We start from the raw sequence: 26,125 nt of genomic DNA, 5'->3' as shown, positions 1-26,125 counted from the left end.
CATTGAAATGTTGAATAGTAGAGGTTATAATGAGGGAACGAGGAAAAGATTTTATTTTATTCTTAAAAATCTGTTGTAATTGTTCTAAAATGTGGTCATTAGGTTTGTTGTCTTCGACTTTCACTTCCTGAGAGCTCCGAAAGAGTTCAAATACATACTCAGCCACCCACCCAACACACACACACACACACACACACACACGCACACACACACACACCCACACACACACACACACACACACACACAGAGCTCAGAGTTGCTAAGTAAGATAATGACAGAGGCAGAAGGCGAGTGAAACAGACAGAAATGAGAGAGAGAGAGAGAGAGAGAGAGAGAGAGAGAGAGAGAGAGAGAGAGAGACAGAGAGAGACAGAGAGAGAGAGAGAGATTCAGAGGTGGAGTTTATATACTTCCTCCATGTAGTGTCTGTCTTCTATTCTGATACATGCAGCAAGGACACATACCAACTGTGCTACAGCGAGATTTTCAGAGAACCATGAGAATTTCAGTTTTACAATTGTGTGAGTGAGGGGAGAACCCCTACTCCCTGTGCTGAAAACACGAACTGCTATGAAGGACGAACATGTTGGCAGGAACCAGAAGGACAGAGGTACAGAGTGACAAGGTCGACTTATCAATAGGATTGCAGGATGATCATTGGGCCTGGTGTATGTCAATGTCCTTTTCTATCTACATTTTTGTACTTTTGTTTGGTTAAACATAATAGTGTTGAGGTTATGCTGCATAAATGGCATGTTTTTCCTTTTTTTTAACTTACTTCTTTAATTTTAATATAATATTTAGTATACTTTCTGACTTGCATTTTTTCTGTCACTCTGTTACTGCCTCTCATAGCTTGTTTGCTGGTCTTCTCAGCCAGCAAGTAAAATATTCTAAACTTAGTGTCCATGCCCGATACTCAAGTTACAGGCTTTTCCTCTCTATTCATGGACACTGACACACACCCCCACTCTAACAAATGGACATATGACTTATGATAGTAATTTTATACTCCAAAAAATAAAGCATAATCATGACATTAAAATGACTAACAACTAACAACTTATAATTTAATTGTGTATTATTAGTTGGTGACAGTAAAACATTATTATACATAATATGTTTCATGCAGTTTTAATCTTATGTAGAATCATCATATGTCATATGCCTGTCATATGATTACAGCTAGCCAGTCTCAACATAAATTTGATTAGGAGCCATCATAATTAGCTTTTTCATAAATAGAGATGCATTGTTCATAGGCAGCATTGTTTATTAAGAAGTTCATTTGAGCAAATGACTGAGGAAAAGATTACAGAGAGTTTCAGATTTGTTAAAAGGCATAAACAGAATATTGAAGATCCATGATTCTTGTGTATATGGATATTGCTAAGGATTCTAAAATAACATTTGTGTTGTGCAGATGCTCTTACATTGGACAATAAATCCTCCAATTTTACTGTGGTGTACTAAAGCCACTAGGTGATGCAAACGAGCTTCTTCTTCTTACCCTTCCTGCTGGAAGTTTAAAAACGAAATTGAGTAAAAATAATATGGATCTTTTGGCATTAGGACTGCTGGGCCAGAATTCCTGGCATGGCCAATGCAAAATTTGCAAAACTGTATACCATATAACCCTGCAGGAAAAACACAGAAACTTAGAAACAAGGAGAAATACAATAAAAAAAATCTGTCATGCCTGCAGGGTTATATGTATACAGACATTGCCTGTCAGTGGTCTTTTGTTGTTCATGTTTGTAGGACATTCAGGGCCAGAATACTTAATTTACAAAAGCCCCCCTCTGGCATAAAAAGCCACTGACCAACCCACACCAGCATACCAGCAGCAACACACTCTTTGTATATTACATTTGCAGACCAGCTACGGAGAGAGAAAGAGAGAGAGAGAGAGAGAGAGAGAGAGAGAGAGAGAGAGAGAGAGAGAGACAATTGCAGAGCTCAATTTACAGAGTAAACTAAATACTTGATGGATATAAGTAGAGTAAGATTAAGCACAGGAAAACAAGAATACACAGAATAGAAGTATTTTTAAAATAAGATTCTAAACGGACTAATACAGTCCAGTGTAAGTGGATTTTTCTTTGAATGGAAGCCATTTATCAGTGAGAGGAGTACGCGAGTTTGTTGTGCACATCATGGCATGCTGCTGCTGTCCAGCTCCGTGTCTGAGAAAGTGCTTCTTGCTTTCAGGTTGGTCCTATAAAATTTTGCTATGAAATGGAACTTACACAGGCAGCTGTCAATTATTTTCCATGAAACATGGGTAATAGATCAACCCAGGAAGGTAATACACAACTCTGCTTAGACTGTATGTGTATTGTATCTCTCAAGATTTTATTGTGATTCTGCTTTGTGATTAATGCTAATATTGCACTGTGAATGCTCTAACATGAAGATTTAATCTTGTTAGTGTCATTAATATAATAATAACATGTTTGCTATTTACTCCTGCATTATCAGTAATCCGAATAATATATTCCATGTTGTACAACCAAGTCATTGAGTTATTTTCAAAACCCAGAATTTAACAGATTTGCAGTGCAGATTGCACTGATTATGATGAGATCTAAATTTGATTGACAAGAGCGTGCATGCATCTTCCCAGTAATGTCTAAAGTGCATCAACCCTTTGATTAATTTTTGTTTGTTTCTAAATGGTCCCTACAGTTTTCACACATTTAATCTGCTTTAACCTCTGACAAAAGCCTCCACTACCCTTTTCATAGATATATCAACTCCTGAGCTAAATACATTATGGGAAGAGCCCCCATATGTTCTAACAAGAGCCAATGAGCTCTTTCCAGGAAATGATGTAATGGCCTCTGGTAAGAAAAACAAGGTTAGGTTTTGTTTAAATATAAACCTGTTTAAATAATGTTTTAAGCTAATTTAAAAATGTACCCAAGTGTGTAAAGACACATTGTTGTTGATTAGTTGGATAATGTTGGAACTATTCCTAAAAACATGAAGTATTTTTCTTTCTTGTACTGTGTTTGGCACAGGAGATGAGGAAGTTGAAACAGAGGCAGAGGTGGAGGGTGAGAGCATTACTGGTGAAAGTTACTGGAAGAGGAAGGAAGCTCTCAGCACTGTCTCCTTGGCTGTAGGAGATCACTTCTCTTCAGGTATTTGCATCAAGATTTCCACTGCTATATAGAACAGAGTGAAAAAGCTTCGATAATGGACAGTAATGGCAGGCCTGATTCAGCAAACTGTCAGAGCTAATGCTCTTTCAGACAACTCTAATATCTGCACTCAGCCTAATCATATCCTGCTAGATGTAGGCTAGCATACTAGAATTTTTCACCCACAAAGACAACTCTGCTGTCAGTGCAAGAAAACATTATACAGTATATAGGAAATGTACAGTTCCATAATTGAATGTTATATTTGTGTTATTTGACATGCTTCACCTGTATTGACCACCTATGTTAATTAACAGTAGTCTTTTGAATTAAAAAAATCTGCTTTATTTACTTTAATTTCATTCAGATGTGATACTGCTGTTCAGTGGGAGAAGGCGCTCCAATTTGGAACCAGACAGCGTGCTTCAGGAAGCACTGCGCACTAGACTAAGGGTTGTAGAGAGCAACAGCCAAGATGTAATTCAGCTTTTTAAAGTAAGCTTTTTAAAGTATTTATGTTAAATATAGTCAAATTAATGTGTTTACCCTTTTCACATTACTTAATCATTCCCAATGATTCTTGGTCCTCTGTTTCCAGGATCTCTCTGCACGCTTGGTTTCAGTGCATGCTGAAAAAGACTACTTTGTTATTACATTTAAGACTGTGGAGGAAATCTGGAAGTTCTCTACATACCTTGCTCTAGGTCAGCCATAACAACTACACAAAGATGCCCCATAATATGCTTAAATGCTACCCACACACAGTGGAATCCTGCACAATTTGCAATATATGTGTGTTTGTGCCTCAGGATATGTGGCAAGATGCTTGGAAAACTTCTTGTGTGACCAGTCTTTGTGGCTGGACCCTCTTTTGCTAAGTGATGTAGAGATTTGTGTGACGGTAGATGAGGAACACCTAGCCACCCTTTATCTGGGTCTCCTACTTCAAGAAGGTAAGTGACTGATCAATACTGCACTATTGTACTACAGGTATATTGAAAGATTTTTCAAAACCAATGAATGCAAATGTATTTATCGCTCAAAACAATCAGAATAAAAGATGGATGAAGGTTTTCTGGCAGAGATGCAATCTCTTTGTCCTGTTGGTAGTCACAACATGTTTCTCTGCTGTATGTAATTGTGAGCAAACATAACTGTTGTGTCTGCTAAAATCCTTGAACTATATTTAAACAATTTATCCATTTCTCATGATAAAAGCACCGTTTAACTTAAAGTAGAATTGTAAGAGAATTAGAAACACAGGGTGTTACACAGGTTTAAAACTAATTAATTTTTTTTGCTGAAGAGTGTGATCATGTATACATGTAAATTATTTACACTAATCATTTATATACTTTATACTAATAGGTGCTTGCTTTATTTCCTCATGCAATTGTTTTAGAAAGATAATAGTATGCTAATAAAAATACTACTCATAATAATAAACAAAAAATGTAACAAATAAGAATAGATGTAAATAATAGTTTGTTTAATTTACCTTAATTTAAGTAGTCAGCATGACTAATAGCTAATATAATGATAAAAAAATGATAGTGAACGTGAAAACATATAGATAGGTTATAGACAAGAGTCTAAAGTATGATGGAATCTGTGGAGTTGTATTGTGCTTGCTTGTAGGTTCATTCTTTGCTAAAGCTCTGGTTAACAGTGAGCAGTATATAGAGGATGAAGACAAACTTATCTACAAGAAGAATGACCTTGTTATTGTGAAGGATATTGGACAGCAGTCCATGTGGGAGGGAACACTGCTGTCTACTGGTCAGCATGGCCTAGTGCCTGTTAAAGCAATGCAGCCTCTGCCCTACCCTTTTTACCAGTGAGTGACATTGACAATCTCATCTTAGACATGGTATAGTTACATTAAATCAGTAATGAATCACAAATGTCTAGAGACAATTATATATTTCAAATTCTGAATTAGGTTTTATTTACTATTTAGTTTACAGTTTTCATATTGGTCCATCAGAATAAACCTATTGTGTTTTAAAGGTGGTTTCTTAGGAAGTACCATGGCAATGCAGGAGGGTTTTCATCCACTAAAGCCCAATGTGACCAACCTATAGGTAAGTGTGTTTTAGATCTACTACTAAAATTGTCATATTTCTTTTTTTTCTGTGAATACACAAAGACTTTTAAATGTGATTTCTTATGTCTCTCTCCAGTAACAGGAACCTGCGTAGCAGTAGTAGACCATTACTCAATGGCTGAAGATGAACTGCACTTCAGTCAAGGAGATCTGATAGAGGTTGAAGGCTTGCTTATTAGATCACTGAATACATTCATTGGGAGACACACCTCGGGTGGACAAATAGGATTTGTTGACATGGCTCATGTGAGACCTGAAAATATCAAATCACTGTAAGACTGTAAAATATAATACATTTAAACATACAATCAACATACACTTTGTTAGGGCAGGGCCAGCTGTACACTTGCACATTCATGCATTTATCTAATCTGCCAATTATCGGGCAGCATCACAATGCATAAGTCAAGCAGATACAGGTCAAGAGCATCAGGAAAATGTTCACATCAAGCAACAGAAAGGGGCAAATAGTGTGATTTTTCTAACTTTAAGCACAGCATGGTTGTTGGTGCCAGATGGCTGATTGATTGGCTGATTAGATAGCTGCATGAATGTACAGTTGTTAACAATAAAGTGGGCAATGGGTGCATGTTATATTATTTCTAATTGTTGCTTCTCCCTAAAATTGTAAAATATTTCACTCATCAAAGCACAAAAAATACAATTATTGTGATATTTTTCAGATTTTTGTTTGTATTGCTGGCTTTTGGAAGGGGGAGTGTAGTTATGCAATGAGGTGATGAAACAGAGAATGGGAGTCATGTGGCTGATAATGCTGCCTTTGTTCTGTCCTTATAGCAGTGGACAATTGGTCTTTCTGACTGAGGAGGAGACAGTGGCCCTCTCCCAGTTTAACCCCTGCATTGAACAGTGCCACACTGGTTTATTGGACAAACTCTTCTTTACTGACATCAGCACTGTTTACAGATTAGGTTGAAAACATAAATACCATTTGTCTGTAATATGATTAATATTGTTTAGGTGGACATGGTTTTCATTTTAATGGAACTTTAATTTTTCCTTGTTTACAGACAGACTTGATGACTCTGATTTCACCTATATCAAAAACCAACCAAAGCAAGGTAATATGTTTTACTTGAATTAGGAAAACATACTACGTGTACATCTGAATATTTTCTATCATTTTAAAATATGAACTATGTTTGCATTATCCCTCAGAACAGAAAAACGCAGAAGATGCCAGGAAGAGCATTATAATGGAACACAGTCATACACCATCCTATCACTCTTCTCCTCGACCTTCCTTTTATGCTTCTCAGAGTTGCCTAGACAGTGAAAATGAGCCATTCTCCTTCAGCCTGGAGGACACTTTTAAAGAAATGGACAAGTATGAGGAAGATCCTCCCTTTATGGATGAAGGCATGTGGGACAATGAAGAAGCTGATATTGTTGATCCCATCTTAACCCTCCTCAACCTGGACCACTTCCAGGACTCTTTTCATGCACTTTATGACCTGTCCTACTCCTTCTTGGACACAGTTTTTGGTGGTCTTCCAGTGGATGAGGTGCTTCAGCATCTAGAGAGCTTACGGGAAGGAGCAAAGAAAGGAAGGATGGTGTGGGCCCATCGGAGAGCCTGCTTCCTGTTGGGCAGGTTGTGTGCCAAAAAACTTAAGTTCTCACAGGCTCGAGTCTACTTTGAAGAGGCACTAAATGTCCCTGTAGCTGGCTTTAATGACATACCTCTATTGATTGCCCTGTATACGAATCTTACGGCTGTGTACCTAAAGCAGAAGATGACAGACAAACTGATTCATACATTAGAGAAAGCGAGTGCCCTTATACTGTGCCTACCAATGCATAACTTCTGCTCTCTTGACGAGTTTGAACTGCTCAAACCCATTCTACGCAAAGCTATTGTTGACAATGATATGCACCTCGAGGCACGGGCTTGCTATCTAATCCTCTGTCTATTTTTGCAAAACAAAAGGATTGAGGAGGCCTTGCCTTTTGTGGAAAGACTTCAGTTCCTCACTCTAACACTCTCAGCAGAAGAAGGACGACCTATAAGGCCAGTTGATCTCAATTGGATACTGTGCAGGCTCTACCACAAAAAGTATCTGCCGTATCTTGCATTAGCCTCTCTCAGTCTAGATTCAGGTCAAGGTCATTCTTTGGATACTGCTTTTCAAAAGATTGAACTTTTCCTAAAAAACTCAGTCAGACTGAATCCTTGTTGGAAGGATGGCTCTGCTTTGCTTCCAGCTCAGATGGTAGTTTACCTTCAGCAGGCACTGTCAATAGCCAACTGTGAAGAACACCTGAAGACCCAGAGAGACCTTTGTCTATGTTTGGCCAGTGTCTACCAGCAGTATGGATCTTTGGAAAAAGCAGTTCTCTGTGCACAACAAGCAGTGAAGGCAGGAAGATGCATTAATGAGGAGGAGGGCTTTGAGGCATCAGTGCTGCTGGCCTGGCTCTTAGTGATTACAGAGGAACCAGACCGAGCCCAATCTACTTTGCAACCTCTCCTTAACTCTCTGAATAATACAGCCAGGTCAGCACAGCATGGAGTGGTCCACAATCTACTTGCACTATGTCTTCGCAAACAGGGGAAGATAACAGAATCAGCAAAGTACTTTCACTGTGCTCTCAAGATTTCACAGGATAATGGGAACAAGCATAATGAAGCTCTGGCTCTGGCTAACCTGGGGTGCCTAGCCTTATCAGTTGGGGCTCCAGGCCTGGCAGAGAGTTTTTTGCTCAGATCTCTGTACCTTTTCCAGTTTCTCTCTGAATGCCCCTCAGACGAAGAGCATGTTCAGACTCTGCTGTGGCTAGGTAGAAGCTACAAAGATAGGGGAGAATGTCAAAAGGTTAGGCTGTGCTATGAAATGGGTCTTCTGGTCGCCATTAGTGCCAAGAACCTGCACAGTGAGTAAAGAAATATTTAGCATTTATAGAAGTTCTAAATTATCATTTTATATTTCTCTTCAAACAACATAAAAATTCATTATGTATTTCATTAAATAAAACATTATTACTTTCATGTTTTTTATTACAGGTCAGATGGTTGTATCAAAGGTGCTCAGTCGCCTTTATGCTGACTTAATGTTATATGGGCAATGTATAATTTACTATGAACACTGTGTGGGGCTCGCCAGGGAACTGAAGGATAAACGTCTGGAAGGAGAGTACCTGGAGATTCTCAGTAATCTCTACTTATCACTTAACACTGAAAAGTAAGACAAAAGGCTATGACTCATATAATGCATTATTTTGCTACTGATGTTTTGCTCGATATACTTACATATATATATATATATATATATATATATATATATATATATATATATATATATATATATATAAATAAATGTATGTATATTGAGCTTAGAAATCATAGAGGGGTCTGAAATGGTCATCGTAGGTGCATGTCCAGTGTGAGAGACATAATCTAAAAAAAAATTCCAGAAATCACTATGTATGATTTTTTAACTATTTATTTGTATGATACAGCTGCAAATAAGTATTTAAACACCTGAGAAAGTCAATGTTAATATTTGGTACAGTAGCCTTTGTTTGCAATTACAGAGGTCAAACGTTTCCTGTAGTTTTTCACCAGGTTTGCAGACACTGCAAGAGGGGGATTTTGGCCCACTCCTCCACACAGATCTTCTCTAGATCAGTCAGGTTTCTGGCCTGTTGCTGAGAAACACAGAGTTTGAGCTCCCTCCAAAGATTCTCTATTGGGTTTAGGTCTGAACACTAGCTAGGCCATGCCAGAACCTTGATATGCTTCTTACAGAGCCACTCCTTGGTTATCCTGGCTGTGTGCTTCGGGTCATTGTCATGTTGAAAGACCCAGCCTCCACCCATCTTCAATGCTCTAACTGAGGGAAGGAGGTTGTTCCCCAAAATCTCGCAATACATGGCCCCGGTCATCCTCTCCTTAATACAGTGCAGTCGCCCTGTCCCATGTGCAGAAAAACACCCCCAAAGCATGATGCTACCACCCCCATGCTTTACAGTAGGGATGGTGTTCTTGGGATGGTACTCATCATTCTTCTTCCTCCAAACACGTTTAGTGGAATTATGACCCAAAAGTTCTATTTTGGTCTAATCTGATCACATGACTTTCTCTCATGACTCCTCTGGATCATCCAAATGGTCATTGGCAAACTTAAGACGTGCCTAGACATGTGCTGGTTTAAGCAGGGGAACCTTCCGTGCCATGCATGATTTCAAACCATGACAGCTTAGTGTATTACCAACAGTAACCTTGGAAATGGTGGTCCCAGCTCTTTTCAGGTCATTGACCAGCTCCTCCCGTGTAGTTCTGGGCTGATTTCTCACCTTCCTTAGGATCATTGAGACCCCACGAGGTAAGATCTTGCATGGAGCCCCAGTCCGAGGGAGATTGACAGTCATGTTTAGCTTCTTCCATTTTTTAATGATTGCTCCAACAGTGGACCTTTTTTCACCAAGCTGCTTGGCAATTGCCCCGTAGCCCTTTCCAGCCTTGTGGAGGTGTACAATTTTGTCTCTAGTGTCTTTGGACAGCTCTTTGGTCTTGGCCATGTTAGTAGTTGGATTCTTACTGATTGTATGGGGTGGACAGGTGTCTTTATGCAGATAACAACCTCAAACAGGTGCATCTAATTTAGGATAATAAATGTAGTGGAGGTGGACATTTTAAAGGCAGACTAATAGGTCTTTGAGGGTAAGAATTCTAGCTGATAGACAGGTGTTCAAATACTTATTTGCAGCTGTATCATACAAATAAATAGTTTAAAAATCATATATTGTGATTTCTGGATTTTTTTTTTTTTTTAGATTATGTCTCTCACAGTGGACATGCACCTACGATGACCATTTCAGACCCCTCCATGATTTCTAAGTGGGAGAACTTGCAAAATAGCAGGGTGTCCAAATACTTATTTTCCTCACTGTGTGTATATATATATATATATATATATATATATATATATATATATATATATATATATATATATATATATATATAAATATATATATACACACACACACACACACACACCAACTAAGCATAACTTTATGGTCACCAATCAGGAGTAACATTATGACCACCTGCCTAATATTGACCTGTTCAGTATTAACAGCTTTAACCTCTTTAGCTATTGAAGCTACAGAAGCTAGTCAACACGGGCCAGCTTTTGTGCATCAATGAGCCTGGGCCACTCATTACCCTGTTGCCACTTCATCACTGTTCCTTCCTTAGACCACTTTTAATGGATACTGACCACTACAGATCAAGAACATCCCACAGCTTCAGCTTTGGAGATGCTCTGACCCATTCATCTAGCCATCAAAATTTGGCTCAGGTCAAACTTCATCAAATCCCTTTGCTTGTAAATTTTTCCTGCTTCTAATACATCAACTTTGCGGGCAAATATTCACTAGCTGCCTAATATACCCCACCCACTAACAGGTGAAATGACAAACGTCTCTAGGTTACGTATGTAACCCTAGTTCCCTGAGGGAACAAGACGCGTCGAAACGCTTTGGGAACGCCTCGCATTGTCCATGCACTGAATCACTTGTGAAATCCGGCCATTAGGCAAGTCGTGACATCATCGGCAGGTAACATCACACAAATCAGGAAGCAACAAAATGGCTGAGCGATGGTAGAGACATTAGCTTCTGAAAGAGGGATCGTAAACAGGGATGCAGAGAGTTTGGCCTGTTGGCGCAGCATCTCGTTCACTTATGGAACTAGGGTTATATACATAACCTAGAGACGTTCCCTTTCAGGAACTCAAACGTCAAAACACTTTGGGAACGAGTGTCCAATCACGCCATACTGACCAGTCCCTGCCTAGTGTGTCTGAGCCCCACCAGCATGCGGGACAGAGGAGCCAGGAGTGGCTCTGATGTCGAGGTCGTAAAACCTGACAAAGGTCAAAGGGGTGGACCAGCCCGCAACGTTGCATATGTCCCTGATCACTCCCTGAGCCTTACGCCGAAAGGAATGGGAAGACCAGAGGACTCATAAGATGGTGTAATGGCATCCACTATCCATCTGCTAAGAGTCTGCTTATTGGCAGGAAAACCTTTCCTATTCAGGCAGACAAACAGCCATGCCGACTTTCTCCACAGACTCGTCTATTTGTCACTATCTCGTCTACAAACTTGATTTGGCCGTTGTGTTGGCGGCTCTATCTGAGGCCCCCTTAGAGCCCTTGGCCAAGGTGGCCCATAAGTACCTGTCGATAAGACCACCTTTCTTTTGACGATATCCTCCCTTAAGAGGGTCAGGGACCTACAGGCTCTGTCTGTGGCTCCGTCTCTCCTGGGGTTTACCCCTGGCATGGCCAGTGCCTTTCTTTACCCTAAACCTGGGTATGTGCCTAGGGTGCCTACGTCTCCCTCATGACCTGTCGTACTGCAGGCATTCTGCCCTCCTCCTTTCCAAGCCCAGACCAGGAAAAGCAAAATCCACTGTGTCCAGTGCGAGCACTGGATACATATCTCCACAGGACGAGTCCGTGGAGAAAGTCGAAGTGGCTGTTTGTCTGCTATGGCCTGAATAGGAAAGGTTTTTCTGCCAATAAGCAGACTCTCAGCAGATGGATAGTGGATGCCATTACCCCATCTTATGAGTCCTCTGGTCTTCCTACTCCTTTCAGAGTCAAGGCTCATTCCACCCGGAGTATGGCGGCCTCTACAGCCTGGTCCGCGGGAGTTTTCCTGCGGGACATATGCAACGCTGGTCCACCCCTTTGACCTTTGTCAGGTTTTATAACCTCGACATTAGAGCCACTCCTGGCCGCATCCATGCACGTTGTAAAGGTGCGGGGTGAGAGAAGCTTCATCCCCGAAATTAAACCTCGGGAACCTCCTGTCAGCAGGAAGGATGGCTATGTGGAAATGGGTGTTCCTTAGATCTATTATGACAAACCAGTGCTTGGACTTGACCTGAGACACGACCTCTTTGAGGGTGAGCATCCTGAACTTGAGCCTCATGAGTGAGCAGTTCAAGGAGCGTAGATCTAGGATCGGCCGCAATCCACCGTCCTTCTTCGGAACAACAAAGTACTGGTTATATTAGCCTGACTCTCTGACTAAGGAAGGAACCAAATCAATGCCCCATTTCCTCAGGAGGGTGTCGTACTTCTTGCTCCAGGACCAGAGCACATCCTGTTGAACCGGGGGGGAGATGACCTGAATTGAATCGAGTAACCCCTCTCTATTATATGCAGGACCCACTGAGATATGTCTGGCAGATTTTCCCAATTTGCCAGAAAATCTTTTAGGGCAACCAGCTTCTCGAGGCTGGCCTCTGACAGTCTCAGAGCAGCTGGAGCGGTGCCCTGCAGCCGTTAAGGCCTCCTGAAACCTTTCTGTTGCTTCTAGAGCTGACATGGACGAACTACGGCCCGCGCTATACCTTGCTGGCCCTGTCGCCGCGTAAGCCCTACCTACTACCCTGGGCATCTCCCCATAGCCACACTCCATGAACCCTACTATATTCATGTAGAGCAAATGCATATGGGGTCTCCTAGGACCTAGACACCTCTTTGTAGGTAGGGAAAGAACTGTAGGTCTCAGGGTGGAGGCTGTGTCGCGGGATGCAGGAAACGCTCATCCAGCTTTCTGGGAATGCGTTGCTTCCGCTTCTCATCGGGCCAAGCTATCTCTAGCTTAGCGACGGCCCTCATCACTACCTCCCGGAGCTCCTCGAACAGCCCAGGCTGTGAGAAGTCTATGGGCTCGCTAGCATCTGAAAATTCTCCCTTCTTGGAGAAAGAAATACGGAGATACTCGTTACACACGCCGGAAGAAGGAACCGCCGAAGATGCCCAGCAGGAGAGGCTGGAGAGGACTCCTCCAACTCCATGCCTTCTGCTAGGTCGGCCTGCGAGCCCCGTGACCTTCGGCGCTGCTTCGCCTCGGCAAAAGCGTAACATAGTGAAAGTGTGTAACATACTTTGTTTTGTATACTACCCCTAATATACTACTAATGTTACTACTTCTCTTTACAGGTGCTTCGAATTAAAACAATCAAGGTGAATGTATCTCACTGATGAAAATGATTTTACTGATTAAAAAAACTTTTTGTAAAAATAATTTTAGGTCTTCACTGAAGTCTCTGGAGTACACAAAGCAAAGTCTAAGAATTTCCATAGACTTAGGAAAGAAACAGGAGGAGTCTGAGACCTGGCTGCAAGTGGGCCGTATCTACTACTTGATTGGGGAGGATGAATTGGCAGACATGTATCTTCAGGTGAGAGAAAGGTAGTAAGATATAAGTTAATAGGTAGTGGTATTTCTATGACACTAGCATGAGTGCTATTTAAATATGAGTTCTTGCAATACATTGTAAAAGGTTTGTATTATAATATCAAACATAATGGAGAATATGTTATAATAACAGTCTGTATAATCCATCTTCTGCAGGCAGCTGTAAAGACAGCTCTAAGGATTAATGATCCATGCTTTGCTATGAACATCTATGAAGAGGCCGGAGATGTCTTCTTCAAAGGACACAGAAATCGACTTGCTGCCATTTCATTTTTTAGAGTATGCACTACAGCATCATCACAGCATGTGTAATAATGTGTTAAATATATTCAAGCATTAGCTAATATTTTAGTATAGAGTCCATAGTTTTTAACTAGATTTTTTTTTTTGGTTGTGAAACGTGTACTTTGTGTGCAGGATGGGGGTCTGCCATTTGCAAGATATCTTAACAATGTGCATTCAGAGTTCAGGCTTTTGTGTAAGCTCTCTGAATTGTTGCTAAAGGAAGGTCAGCACCAGGAAGCCCTGCAGTACGCTACACTTTCAGTGCAAATTAGCACTTCAACTGGTAATAAAGCTAATTTTCCTTTTGTGAGTTGGCTTTTTGCATGAGTATACTACTGTGCAAGTGTCTGGCTCTAAGTTGTCAACAATTCTTCTTCTTCTGCTTCTTCTTCTTCTTCTTCTTCTTCTTCTTCTTATTATTATTATTATAAATATTATTATTATTATTATTATTATTATTATTATTATTATTATTATTATTATATTTTAACATTGACCTCTAATATATGTTACACTTTCTGACTGTCAACTTGATAAAAATGAACTTTTCAGTCAGAATGTGTAACATATATTAGTAGTCAATGTTAAAATATAATAATAATAATAGTTAATGCCCCGTATCTATAAACTGAAGCAAGACTTACCGTAACTAAATTAATTAGCAGGAGGGGCAGTCAGCGAGGAAATGTCCAGTAGCTAATTTAACTAATATACAGTCATCAGAATCTCATAATTATGAGAGAGTTATGAGATATTTAGTCATAATTATGAGATCCTTTCTGTGTTTTTTTTTCTCTTTGTGAATGCAATGCACTTTCGTACAAAGCAGACATGATTGTTAAACAGCTTTTAACATGATTGTAAACTATCATGTTACTCTTGTTTGCTTCTTGAGGTGTTCGCCTGAATGAGAAGGTGTCCTACCATCGCCTGGCCTCAATCTACTTCACTCTGAAGCAGTATGAGTTGGCTGAGAATTACTATTTGAAGGCACTTTCTCTCTCTCCCACTGCACTGGAGCATGAAGAAGAGGCTCGCTACTATGTTAAAGTTTACTGCAGACTAGCTGATCTAACCCTCCACAAGATAAAGGTTGATATTCACTCATGTTGAGATCCCTTTTTTGTTATCAGTTCCACACTTACTACAAATATATATATACTACATATACGTAAACATATACATAAACTACGTATCATAGAATTTGAGCTTAAACACATGATGTATGACTAGCATAAGGAGACTGAAGTAGGAAAAAAACCCTTTGCAGCAACACTTTAGCTCAGCTGCCTCTCATTTCTCTTAATTGTTACTGAGAGGCTTCTTCATCTTGTCCGGAGTCTAGCTGTGGAAAAATATATTGATTGGACCTGATTTAGAAAGGCACACACCTCTCTATAGAGGGCCTCACAGCTGAGAATGCATATCAAAGCAAACATCAAACCATGAGGACAACGAAACTGTCTGCAGATGTCAAAGACAGTATTGTTTCAAGGCACAGATCTGGGGAAGGCTACAAAAAATAGCTGCTGCACTTAAAAATTCCTCAAGAGCACAGTGGCCTCCATAATTCTCAAAAGGCGGAAGCACACGCAGGACTCTTCTAAGAGCTTGTCACCCAGCCAAACTGTGCAATCGTAAAAAAGGTCCTTGGTAGGAAATGCAACCAAGGACCTGATGGTCACTCTGACTGAGCTCCGGAGATCCTGTGTTGAGATTGGACAAAGTTCCAGAATGACAACCATCACTGAAGCCCTCCAACACTGAGCTTTAAGGCAATGTGGCTACATAGAATCCTACACAGAAACCCATGCAAGCCCGCTTTGAGTTTCCAAACAGGCACCTGAAGGACTTCTGGACTGTATGAAACAAGACTCTCTGGTTTTGATACTCTTCAGGCACTGCTCATCACCTGCCCAAAACCATCGCAAAAGTGAAGCATGATTGTGGCAGCATCATGCTGTGGGGGTGTTTTTCTGAAGCAGGGAATTGATCAGGGTTGGTAGAAAGCTGAATGGAGCAAAGTACAGAGATATCCTCAATTAAAACCTGTTCCACAGTCTCAGTCTGGGTTGAAGGTTCACCTTCGTACATGACCACAACCCTACACACACACACAGGCAAAACAACAAAGAAGTGACTTGAGGACAACTCTGTGAATGTCCTAGAGTGACTCAGCCAGAGCGCTGATTTGAAGCCTATTGAACATCTCTGGAGAGACCTGAAAGTGGCTGTCCACCAACAGTCTCCATCCAACCTGAACAGTTTTAGAAAATTTACCATGAAAAAAGGCAAAAATACAGTACAATACAGGTGTGCAAAGTTTGTTGCACCTTAACCAAAAAGATTCGAGGCTGTAATTGTTTGGGGGGGGGAAAAGTACTGAGTAAACCGTCTAAATACTTTTGTACTTGTGATATTCAAGTTTTTTATTTAAAAATAATTCTAGAATTCAGTTTTCACTTTGTCATTATGGGGTACTAAGTGTAGATTAATGAGAAAAATTGAACAATTGTAGTATCAGGGTGCAACATAGCAAAATTGAATACATTTAAGGGGGTCTGGATACTTTCTAAATACACTGTATATACACACACACAGACAGATGTAAATGTAAATGTAATCTTTCATATTTATTTGAAATGGTTTTACTTTACCTTGCATTTTACAAACCACTTTTTTATGCCATAGGATGCTTTTGATGCCATGGGATATTTCCATTTAGCCCTGGCAGCAGCTCTGGAAGATGGAGGGAGCATTCATTCCAGGTACATAATTTACATGAAACTGGCAGAGATCCATGCTAACTACTTACCTGATGTGAAGCTGAGTCAGACTTATATGGACAGCGCACGGAACTTAAAGATGGAACTGGCAGGGCCCACAGACCCCGGTGATGCAAAGGATGACTATATGAACCATGGTGCTGCAGAGTATGCTAACGCTGAACCTATCAGTTGTTCAAATGAAGAGCCGAAGAACTTCAGAAGTAGAAGCAATACTCTTGTAGGATCCTATGTGATGGACAAAAGCCATTCAATAACTTCTATAAAGGAAGCTGGAACAGAGGCTGTTCCAGCTGATTGCATCTGTGGAGAGGATATGGACACCTGTAACCCAGATGGGACAAACAGTGGGCTTGGACAACCTACAAATTCTGAAATAAGGAACACAAATCAAAGACTCCATACCAGTCACACAGATTCTGGCTTATTATGTACAGAATTTTAATCATCCCACTCTCACCCCAAGGTACTTTGTTATTTAAATATCTTTATTCATCTGTATACATCTTGTTAATATACTTTACTTCTCTCCAAATATTGTGGATATGTTCATAATGCTTTTGACTTTTATCAAGGTAACTTGTATTATAATATATGTAAATATTTTATTCATTTTTGTATGTATAATTACTACATTGAAATTAAAATCTTTAAAGAAATATGTTTTTTTTCTACTATAAAACTCACTTGAAGATGACTGATTAAAGTCTAGTCAATCTTTAAATCAAAGTTTTTTGCTTTCTATTATTGTACAACATATGATTAGTGCCACACCAAAATTGATGAAAGTGTACCTTCTTTGTTGAAATGAATAGTAATATCAGGGCCAATTGCAGATTTAGGAGAGTGCTGTGTTGGGCTACTTCTACACCTCCATATTTTCTGCCTCAATTGAAAAAACATAAAAATCTTTTTCTTCCCTATCTTGTACAGTAATTAAATAACATACATTTGGCCTACGATATGTCTCTATATTTTCACAGTACTTGAAAGCTCCCATCTTTAAGGCCATACTACCATATGTATGTATGTATGTATGTATGTATGTATGTATGTATGCTTTAAATTATTGTATTCGAAAATGTGTCATGGCAATATAGCCCAATCAACCACAAAGCAGGCAGGGCAGCAGGTTTAAGACCTGGGTTTCACTTGTGAAGACTCCATTTGTTATTAATAAAGGACAAACCAACATGCCATTCTGAAGCTGAGAAAAAAAGGAAAGAAATTGTCAGTGCCTTCGAATAAGCATTGTGCATAGCCCATAACTATCTGAAATGTTCTAAATAGAAAAAAACTATTGGTGAATGGTCAAACAGTCAAGAAAAACAGTCTACAGGACCATTTTGCCAGTTTACAAAGAAAAGCATCCAGTGTAACTGGGAGGAACCATGAGGAATCATACAGCAAGACAATAATCTATAGCACGCTGCCAACACAACCTGACTTCAACAAGGGGAAAGTGGGGTGATTTTTGTCAAAAGTTAAAAGTTTAGTTAAAAGACATTGTATTAGAGCTGAGTGAACATCAACATCCCAAACTTATCAAATTTAAAGTCAGCATGATTCTAAGCTACTAACTTAAAATCGCTTACTACTACTTAACACATTTTACTGAACATAATAGTTAGTTAGCTGTAGTTGCCACCTTACTTCATTCATTTTAATTGCATTAATAATTAAAAGTAAGACTTTGATATATAAATAACTAATTAACTGATGTTTTCTCACTAGTATTTGGGTAGATTTTGCCTCTACTATTTTTTATCTTTTGCCATTACTTTGCCTCAAAGAATAATTGTCCTGAAAGGTCATGCCATATTCTCTGAAACATTTTCTTTAAAATGAAGTGAGAGTGGAAAACTTTTTTGTAGTCAGATGAACCAAAATTATAAGTTATTTTGGAAAACCATGGAAACTGCGTCCTCCAGACTAAAGAAGAGAGGGACAATCTAGCTTGTTATCAGCAGTCAGTCCTAAAGCTTGCATCCCTGATGGTATGAGGGTGCATTAAGGGGCATAACTCTAGATCTCGATGCATAGCCATTGATATGATACATTAAAGATACTGTCAGGAATCTACCTGCCACGCCCCCTTCAAGGCTGTCATTGCCTCCTCGTCCTCCCAAGCTCTCAGCCCAAATCACACACAGCTGGAGCTTGTTATTCACTCACTCCCAGCTCCAATGTAAACCGCTCACTCACCCACACATTGCATGTTCATGCCTGTCCACGTAGGTTCCTGTGTGTTCGCGTATGCTCGTCCCCGCTACGTATCGTTCGCCTCGGACACTCTCTCTCACTTCGCGTGGACTGCGCCTCTTCCCAGGCGCACCAGGGATTATATTTTCCTTTTCCCCGGACTCTGATCTCTGGATTATCCCTGCGAACGCAGGTATTCGTGTTTCTCCGCACGTCACGCTGTCGGCACCGCATCTCTCTGCTGCTGCCAGCGCCGCGCTTTTCCCAGCACTATATTGTGGATTTCTCTATACGAACTGCCGTTTTTGTTCACAGAAATATACAGCTGCGCTACCTGTGTGTATATTTCCTGCCTTTTGTTTAGTAAAGTTTCGTTTGCTGTTATTCCGGCTTCCGCCTCCGTTTCCCGCATGACAGAAATAACGGACCCCTGAATAGGATTACAAGGACTGAAAAAGGGGGGCACAAAAAAAAAAAAAAAAGAAAAGAAAAAAAAAAAGACGATCAGATTACCACAGTGGTTCGTACCGCCGCGATGAAGCGACCACTAAGCTCCGCCCCCGGGAAAACCCGGAAATCCGCTGCTGTTTCGCGCGGCTCGTGCTCGGCAGCACCACGCCCCCGTGTTGACATCATGGATTTCCCGGCTCGCTTCTCCGCCGACAGAGCTGAATAGGGGGAATTTTTAAGGAGCGTGAATCGGTACATGGAGTTGAATTCGTCCAGCTACCCGTCCAGCTACCCCAGGACCTTCCAGAGATCTCCGCCCTTCTCCAGGCCCTTCAGGACGGCTCCGCTCCACCCCAGGTCCTCCAGGGGATCTCCACTCTGCACCAGGTCCTCCAGGATGGGTCTGCTCCGCCTCAGGACCTCCTGGAGATCTCCGCCCTGCTCCAAGACCTCCAGGAGAGCTCAGCTACGTTCAAGGTCCTCCAGGAGAGCTCAGCTCCGTTCCAGGTCCTCCAGGAGAGCTCAGCTCCGTTCCAGGTCCTCCAGGAGAGCTCAGCTCCGTTCCAGGTCCTCCAGGAGAGCTCAGCTACGTTCAAGGTCCTCCAGGAGAGCTCAGCTCCGTTCCAGGTCCTCCAGGAGAGCTCAGCTCCGTTCCAGGTCCTCCAGGAGAGCTCAGCTCCGTTCCAGGTCCTCCAGGAGAGCTCAGCTCCGTTCCAGGTCCTCCAGGAGAGCTCAGCTCCGTTCCCGGTGTCCACAGAGAGCTCAGCTCCGTTCCCGGTGTCCACAGAGAGCTCAGCTCCGTTCCAGGTGTCCACAGAGAGCTCCTCTCCGTTCCAGATCGGCCCCGAGAGCTCCTCTCCGTTCCTGTGTCCCGAGGAGAGCTCTGTTTGGCCCCAGGACCTCCGTGAGTGCTCAGCTCCACCCCAGGACCTCCCAGAGAGCTTGGCTCCGTTCCAGAGCTTTGAGGAGAGCTCGACTCCGTTCCAGGACCTCCAAGAGAGCTTGGCTCCGTTCCAGGACCTCCAAGAGAGCTTGGCTCCGTTCCAGGACCTCCAAGAGAGCTTGGCTCCATCCCAGGATTTCCAGGAGATCTCTGTCTCTCTCCAGGCCCTCCAGGAAAGCTCCGCCTTGCTCCAGGCCGTCAAGGAGAGCTCCACTTCGCTCCAGGTCTCCACCACAGGCTCCTCTCTGTCCCTGAGCAACCCCGTGAGCTCCTCTCTGTCCCTGAGCGACCCCTTGAGCTCCTCTCTGTCCCTGAGCGACCCCTTGAGCTCCTCTCTGTCCCTGAGCGACCCCTTGAGCTCCTCTCTGTCCCTGAGCGACCCCTTGAGCTCCTCTCTGTCCCTGAGCGACCCCGTGAGCTCCTCTCTGTCCCTGAGCGACCCCGTGAGCTCCTCTCTGTCCCTGAGCATCCCCGAGAGCTCGGTTCCGCTCCAGAGAGTCCCCGAGAGCTCGGTTCCGCTCCAGAGAGTCCCCGAGAGCTCGGTTCCGCTCCAGAGAGTCCCCGAGAGCTCGGTTCCGCTCCAGAGTCCTGAAGGGAACTCGGCTTCGTCCCAGCACCTCCCGGTGAGCTCCTCTCCGCTCCAGGGTCCCCAGGCGAGCTCCTCTCCGCTCCTAGGCTTCCAGGCGGTTCCCTCTCCGCTCCTAGGCTTCCAGGAGAGCTCCTCTTCGCTCCAGGTCCCTGATGAGAGCTCGGCTTCACTCCAGGGCCCTGATGAGAGCTCCTCTTCGCTCCAGGTCCCTGACGAGAGCTCGGCTCCGCTCCCGGTCCCTGATGAGAGCTCCTTTTCGCTCCTGATTCCCGAGGAGAGCACGGTTCTGTCCCAGGACTCCCGGGAAAGTTCAGCTCCGTTCCAGGGTCTCAAGAAGAGCTCGGTTCCACGCCAACGCATCCCTGAGAACACCTCTTCGTCCAATGGGATCCCGGAGCACACAACACACCTCCGAGACTACGAAAGGGACGTCGACCCGTTGCCCCCGGGCTCCACCGAAGGCGACGGCTCGCCCCACAGTCTCCCTGAAGGTGACTCCACCTCTCGGAGCTCCGCTTCACCCAAGGGATCCCCAGAGCTCTCAACTCAGCCCCGGGACTGTGAAAGGGACGTCGAACCGCTGCCCCTGGCCTCATCCGAAGGCGACGGCTCGCCCCACAGTCTCCCAAGAGGTGACGGCTCGCCCCACGAGCACTCAGGAGATGAAGTCACATCACAGAGCTCCTCTCACGGCGACGTCTCGCTCCCGAGCTCCTCTCACAGTGACGTCTCGCTCCAGAGCTCCTTTTACGTCGACATCCTGCCTCCAAGCTCCCTGGACGATGACAGGTCGCTCCTGAGCTCCCTGGAGGGTGACATTGCACCGATGAACCCTGCCGAAGTCATTACTCGGCCTCTGTGCTCAGTCAGGGGCGTCGCTCCTTTGGGGGGGGGGGTGTCAGGAATCCACCTGCCACGCCCCCTTCGGTGGCTGTCATTGCCTTATCGTGCTCCCAATTTTTTTTTGTTTAATAAAGTTTCGTTTGCTGTTACTCCGGCTTCCGCCTCCGTTTCCCGCATGACAGATACATATGGTGCAGCTTGCAATGTGATGCAAAAGATTCACCCCAATACGATGCAGTGTGATCCGATTTCAATTTGATTCAATACAATGCGATTTAATGCAATACGATGTAATGGTACAAATATTGTGTAATGCAATTAAATATGGCACAGATACAGTAGTTTGCTTTTATTTTCGTTGGTTCAGACAGACAGCAAATCATATATTTACTTCTGGCATCTAATGCATGGCCCTTTCACAAACAGGCCTTTGTAGTGCACAAAAAAAGAAAAAAATTTAAATACAATCAGTCCTTCTTTTCCTGTTCTGTCCCCCGGAAGATGCATCTCTACATCTGCCGTGTTAATCTATTGTTCATGTGAATCTCCGGAGACACCTCAGTTTCCCTTGTTTTGTAATGCGTTATATTCACGAAACAGCAGTAGTGCTGAGAGAATGTGCTTGAGAATCAATTTACTTAGAAGAAATCTACATATCGACATATAAAATCTTTGTCACATATTATTGGTCAGTTTCTAAATAGTAAAAGTATAGTACATCTCCTAATAATTATATATAAACAAATCGTTTTACAAATGCTAATATGTAAAAAAACAATGCAAGCTGATTCAAATGCCAACTTGTATCAGATGCACAATTGTAAATTCGATGCATCACATCATTAACTTTTATGATGGTGCACCAATGCGTCTCGGTTAATCTTACCATCCCTAATGTGTATCCCACTAAAGTAGTTTACTGCCAGGAACTGCCACCAGAGAGCAGTATTGATTATACATTTCTGTTAGAGAAGCCAAGACAAGTCCTGTAAATGTAAAAAAAAAAAAAATTACTTTTTAAACTGTTTAACATTTTTCCAACGTGTTTCTTTGAAATTAAGACTGTAACAGTTTCTTTGAAAATCTGTTCCTAAACATTAACTTTCTTAAAGTAAGTTAAGCTAAAGTAGTAAACGGTTCAAGAATAGAGTGAGAATTTATATATTTGTTTGCTTGTTTACTTCTTTATCCACTATAATTATGTGCTATAGTTTCCATGTGAAATAATGCTTTTATATGGTGAATTCTTTTAAGAATGAATGAATAAACTAAAGAGAAAACTAGACTTAATGGTTTAAGTCTGTATTTTAAAGGAAAGAAGAAAAACAGCCAACTTGTTAGAGATGTATTGTTTTTCTGTGCAGTGAGCCATGTACACTGGAAAGTGATGCTGAGCATCCAGTCTTGAAATGCTAATAAATGTAATGACAAACAGCTCCTTGTTTCCCTGGTTTTCCCTTGTCCTCTTTTAAATTTTTAATCTGTCATCTAAATAACAAAATATGTAATCATTAATGAATAATTTAATTTATTGATTTGTTTGTTTATTATTACATCAAATCAGAATTAGACAGGGACATGTCTCAAGGTTTTGAATTTACATTTGGTAGCTGTTTATCTGGATTCTCATTACGCAGAATAAAGAGGTGTAGAGAATTTGAATTAAGCCATCATTAGGTTGAAAAATTAAAACAGACCCATTTGAGAGTTAGCAGAAACATAAGGAGTGAACAAATCAACATTTGGAACATTCTTAAAAGAAGGAATGTAAGGGTGAGTTTAGCAACACCAAGAGGCCTGGAAGATCACAGATGACAACTAAAGTACATAATTGCAGAGTTCGCAGTACAGTATTTATTTACTTGTTAAAAAAAAACCTCCTTCACAACATCTAAGACAAGAAGACCCCAGGAAGAAGGTGCATCACTGTCAAAAGTCTACATTCAATAAACATGAATGTAAAAACAGATAAACAGATAAAACCAATATTATCTTGTACTAAAATTATAATAAGGGTATAGAGAAGAGAAGGAGGCCACATGATACAAATCAAACTACATTTACATCTACAAACATTTACATACCAAGCTGTTCTTTTGGGCCTGCAATAGCCTATTTTTTCCCTCAATCAGTATTAGATCAATCTAATACTGATCTATCTCTGTGCTTGATATTTTCCCATGCCTCAGAGTTGGTAGGTAGCTTACTTTGCTTCCAAAACATGATGTTAAATTATTATGTTTTTTATTATGTTAAAAAACGTCATTATCTTGATTGTTCTTACTAAATTATATATATGTATATGGGTTTCCTCCAAGTTCTTTATTTTCCTCTTTTTGTCCAAAATCATACAGGTAGTGTGTGGCTATCTGTTATTGGTATAGACTTGTATCCCATACTGTCACTGATCTTACCAGATACATAAATGATACAAAAATAATGATTCTGTAATTAATAAAAAAAAAAAAAAAAAATGGTGGTGAACACTACTTTGCTATATGAGTGAGCAACTTGGAAACTAAAAAAAGAAATAATAATTCACCTAAATGCCCATTAAAGTCTGCCCCAATCACCAATCATTCTTTCCTAGGTACACCATCTACCACTACATCTAATTCACTCCAGAATCTTTCCTTCTCCTCCATCTCACAGCCAACTTGTGGAGCATAGGCACTGATGACATTTATCATCATCCCTTCAACTTCCACCTTCACGATCATCACCCTATCAGAAACTTTCTTCACCTCCACTACACTCTTACTGTACTCTTCCTTCAGAATCACCCCTACACCATTTCTCTTTCCATCCACACCATGATAAAGCAGTTTGAATCCACCTCCAATGTTCCTGGCCTTACTCCCTTTCCACTTGGTCTCCTGAACACACAGCATATCTACCTTTCTTCTCTCCATCATATCAGCTACCTTTCTTCCTTTACCCGTCATAGTACCAACATTTAAAGTACCAACCCGAACCTCCACTCTCCCGCACTGCTCCTTTCCCTGCCGTCTCTGTAGACGTCTTCCTCCTCTCCTTCTCCTCCTTCGGCCAACAGTAGCCCAATTTCCACCGGTACCCTGTCGGCTAACGATACCTGTGGCGATCGTTGTTAACCTGGGCCTCGACCGATCTGGCATGAAATTCTCATCTGTGATCCGCATATTTGATTTGGCACATGTTTTACGCTGGATGCCCTTCCTAACGCAACCCTCCCCATTTACCCTGGCTTGGGACCGGCACTAAGAGTGCACTGGCTTGTGCTTCCATAATGGCTGGGTTAAAGATTTATAATGGATAATGTGCCCAATATATATAATGGAGAAATACCTAATTATCCAACAAACCAAAAATGCTCCTTTCACAAATATGAATAATATATTATAAAAAAATAACATTTGATGTGATTGAATGGCCCATCATAATCTACAGCAGGTATGTTTGTATATGTAGACCCTAATTAGTAAGCAAATCGCAGTATGTAATTTACATATAACGATGACTTCTATTCATTCAGTTGTATTCATTCAGTTGTATTTCAATGCCTTGATGACTGGTAGGAGTTTTTAACAATGCAAGATTTTATGTTTCCCTTCGGGAACTCGAGCTGCGTCACAATGCTTTGGGAATGCCTCCGCGTTGCTCTCGCTCTAAATCACGTGTGAAATCTGGCCAACAGAATGTTGTGACATCACCAGCAGGGCGACGTCATGAACCAGAAGCTACAAAATGTGCAATAATTGGAGCGACTCTAGTTTCTGTTTGTTTAAGTAAGCACTTTGTGTGTGAATCTGTGCAAGCAATGGCTCAAAGCAAACAAAACGTCTGCATGTGTGTCACTCCTTTAGAAGCTAGCAAGCCCACGGACACCTCACAGCCTGTGCTGTACGAGGAGCTCCTGGGGGTAGTAACGCGGGCCGTGTCCAAACTAGAAATAGCTTGGCCAGACGAGAAGCGGAAGCAACACACTCCCATTAAGTTGGATGAGCGTTTCCTGCGCCCCGCATCACAGCCTCCACGCTGGGGCCTACCATTTTTCCCTGACCTGCAGGTGACCAGGTCCTGTAAGACACCAAATGTGGCCTGTGCCTTCTCCCTGCGAACCTCGCTGTACATAAATGTAGTAGGGTTTAAGGAGTGCAGCTATGGGACGATGCCCAGGATTGAAGAGACGCTAGCTGGGTATCTTTACCCAGGTGCTACATCGCTTAAGGCCCTGGAATTGCCTACTAAGCTGTTGAGAGCCACATCGCCGTTAGTAGGCAAGACTCCACACGATGAGTTTGGTGCAGGCATACCAGGCCGACCTACTGCTGGAGATGGACGAGATCTACTTCAGGCCTGTTTGGCGACGCGGTCAGTACGATCGTCCACAAGTTTCAGGAAAAACCTAAGGGCCCCAGGTGACGCATTAATCCCCGAACGAAGGAGCCGGCCGACCTGAGGGTGGTCCTCTCCTAGAACAAATGGGCCGTGGTGCAGAGGCCCTGACAATCAGAGCGCCCTACACCTCATTACACGGTGGCCATCCCT

The 26,125-nt window shown here is 42.0% G+C and overlaps 2 protein-coding genes across 13 annotated transcripts; both read left to right on the top strand.

Annotated features, from left to right (window-relative positions):
• The first annotated feature begins 328 nt into the window (after positions 1-328).
• sh3tc2 (SH3 domain and tetratricopeptide repeats 2) lies at positions 329-17,292 on the top strand. Of its 12 annotated transcripts, none has more exons than XM_083560186.1 (19): positions 338-610; positions 2,212-2,305; positions 2,748-2,846; positions 3,027-3,146; positions 3,514-3,641; positions 3,745-3,850; positions 3,956-4,099; positions 4,785-4,983; positions 5,157-5,230; positions 5,330-5,525; positions 6,052-6,185; positions 6,285-6,335; positions 6,433-8,148; positions 8,279-8,456; positions 13,330-13,480; positions 13,654-13,776; positions 13,915-14,065; positions 14,678-14,874; positions 16,474-17,292. In XM_083560186.1, exons 2-19 carry the CDS (start codon positions 2,281-2,283, stop codon positions 17,011-17,013), a joined length of 4,332 nt encoding a protein of 1,443 aa, XP_083416312.1. In that variant the 5' UTR covers positions 338-610; positions 2,212-2,280; the 3' UTR covers positions 17,014-17,292. The 12 variants fall into 12 exon arrangements, 11 of the variants coding, with proteins under 11 accessions (XP_083416312.1, XP_083416307.1, XP_083416310.1 ...); XM_083560185.1 differs by having other exon boundaries at positions 340-610; positions 3,024-3,146; XR_014536584.1 differs by lacking the exon at positions 2,212-2,305 and having other exon boundaries at positions 329-668; positions 3,024-3,146; positions 13,654-13,805.
• A 2,013-nt stretch (positions 17,293-19,305) lies between these two features.
• On the top strand, positions 19,306-21,774 carry LOC310737437 (uncharacterized protein; the record flags this gene model as incomplete). Its single annotated transcript, XM_083561764.1, has 4 exons — positions 19,306-19,395; positions 19,497-20,897; positions 20,928-21,617; positions 21,730-21,774. The coding sequence occupies 4 exons, from the start codon at positions 19,306-19,308 to the stop codon at positions 21,772-21,774; spliced, it is 2,226 nt and encodes a 741-aa protein (XP_083417890.1).
• Positions 21,775-26,125: the final 4,351 nt, after the last annotated feature.

Source organism: Silurus aristotelis (assembly GCF_946808225.1).
Source record: "Silurus aristotelis genome assembly, chromosome: 14".
NCBI classification, from domain to species: Eukaryota; Metazoa; Chordata; class Actinopteri; order Siluriformes; family Siluridae; genus Silurus; species Silurus aristotelis.
This window is presented reverse-complemented; position numbering and strand designations above follow the sequence as displayed.

Excerpts from the sequence above, each read along its gene's own strand:
- sh3tc2 (XM_083560178.1), top strand. The coding sequence starts at position 584 with ATGTTGGCAGGAACCAGAAGGACAGAGGTACAGAGTGACAAGGTCGAC. Across the intron at positions 3,642-3,744 it reads ATGTAATTCAGCTTTTTAAA|GATCTCTCTGCACGCTTGGT; the intron begins GTAAGCTTTTTA and ends CTCTGTTTCCAG. Across the intron at positions 5,526-6,051 it reads CCTGAAAATATCAAATCACT|CAGTGGACAATTGGTCTTTC; the intron begins GTAAGACTGTAA and ends CTGTCCTTATAG.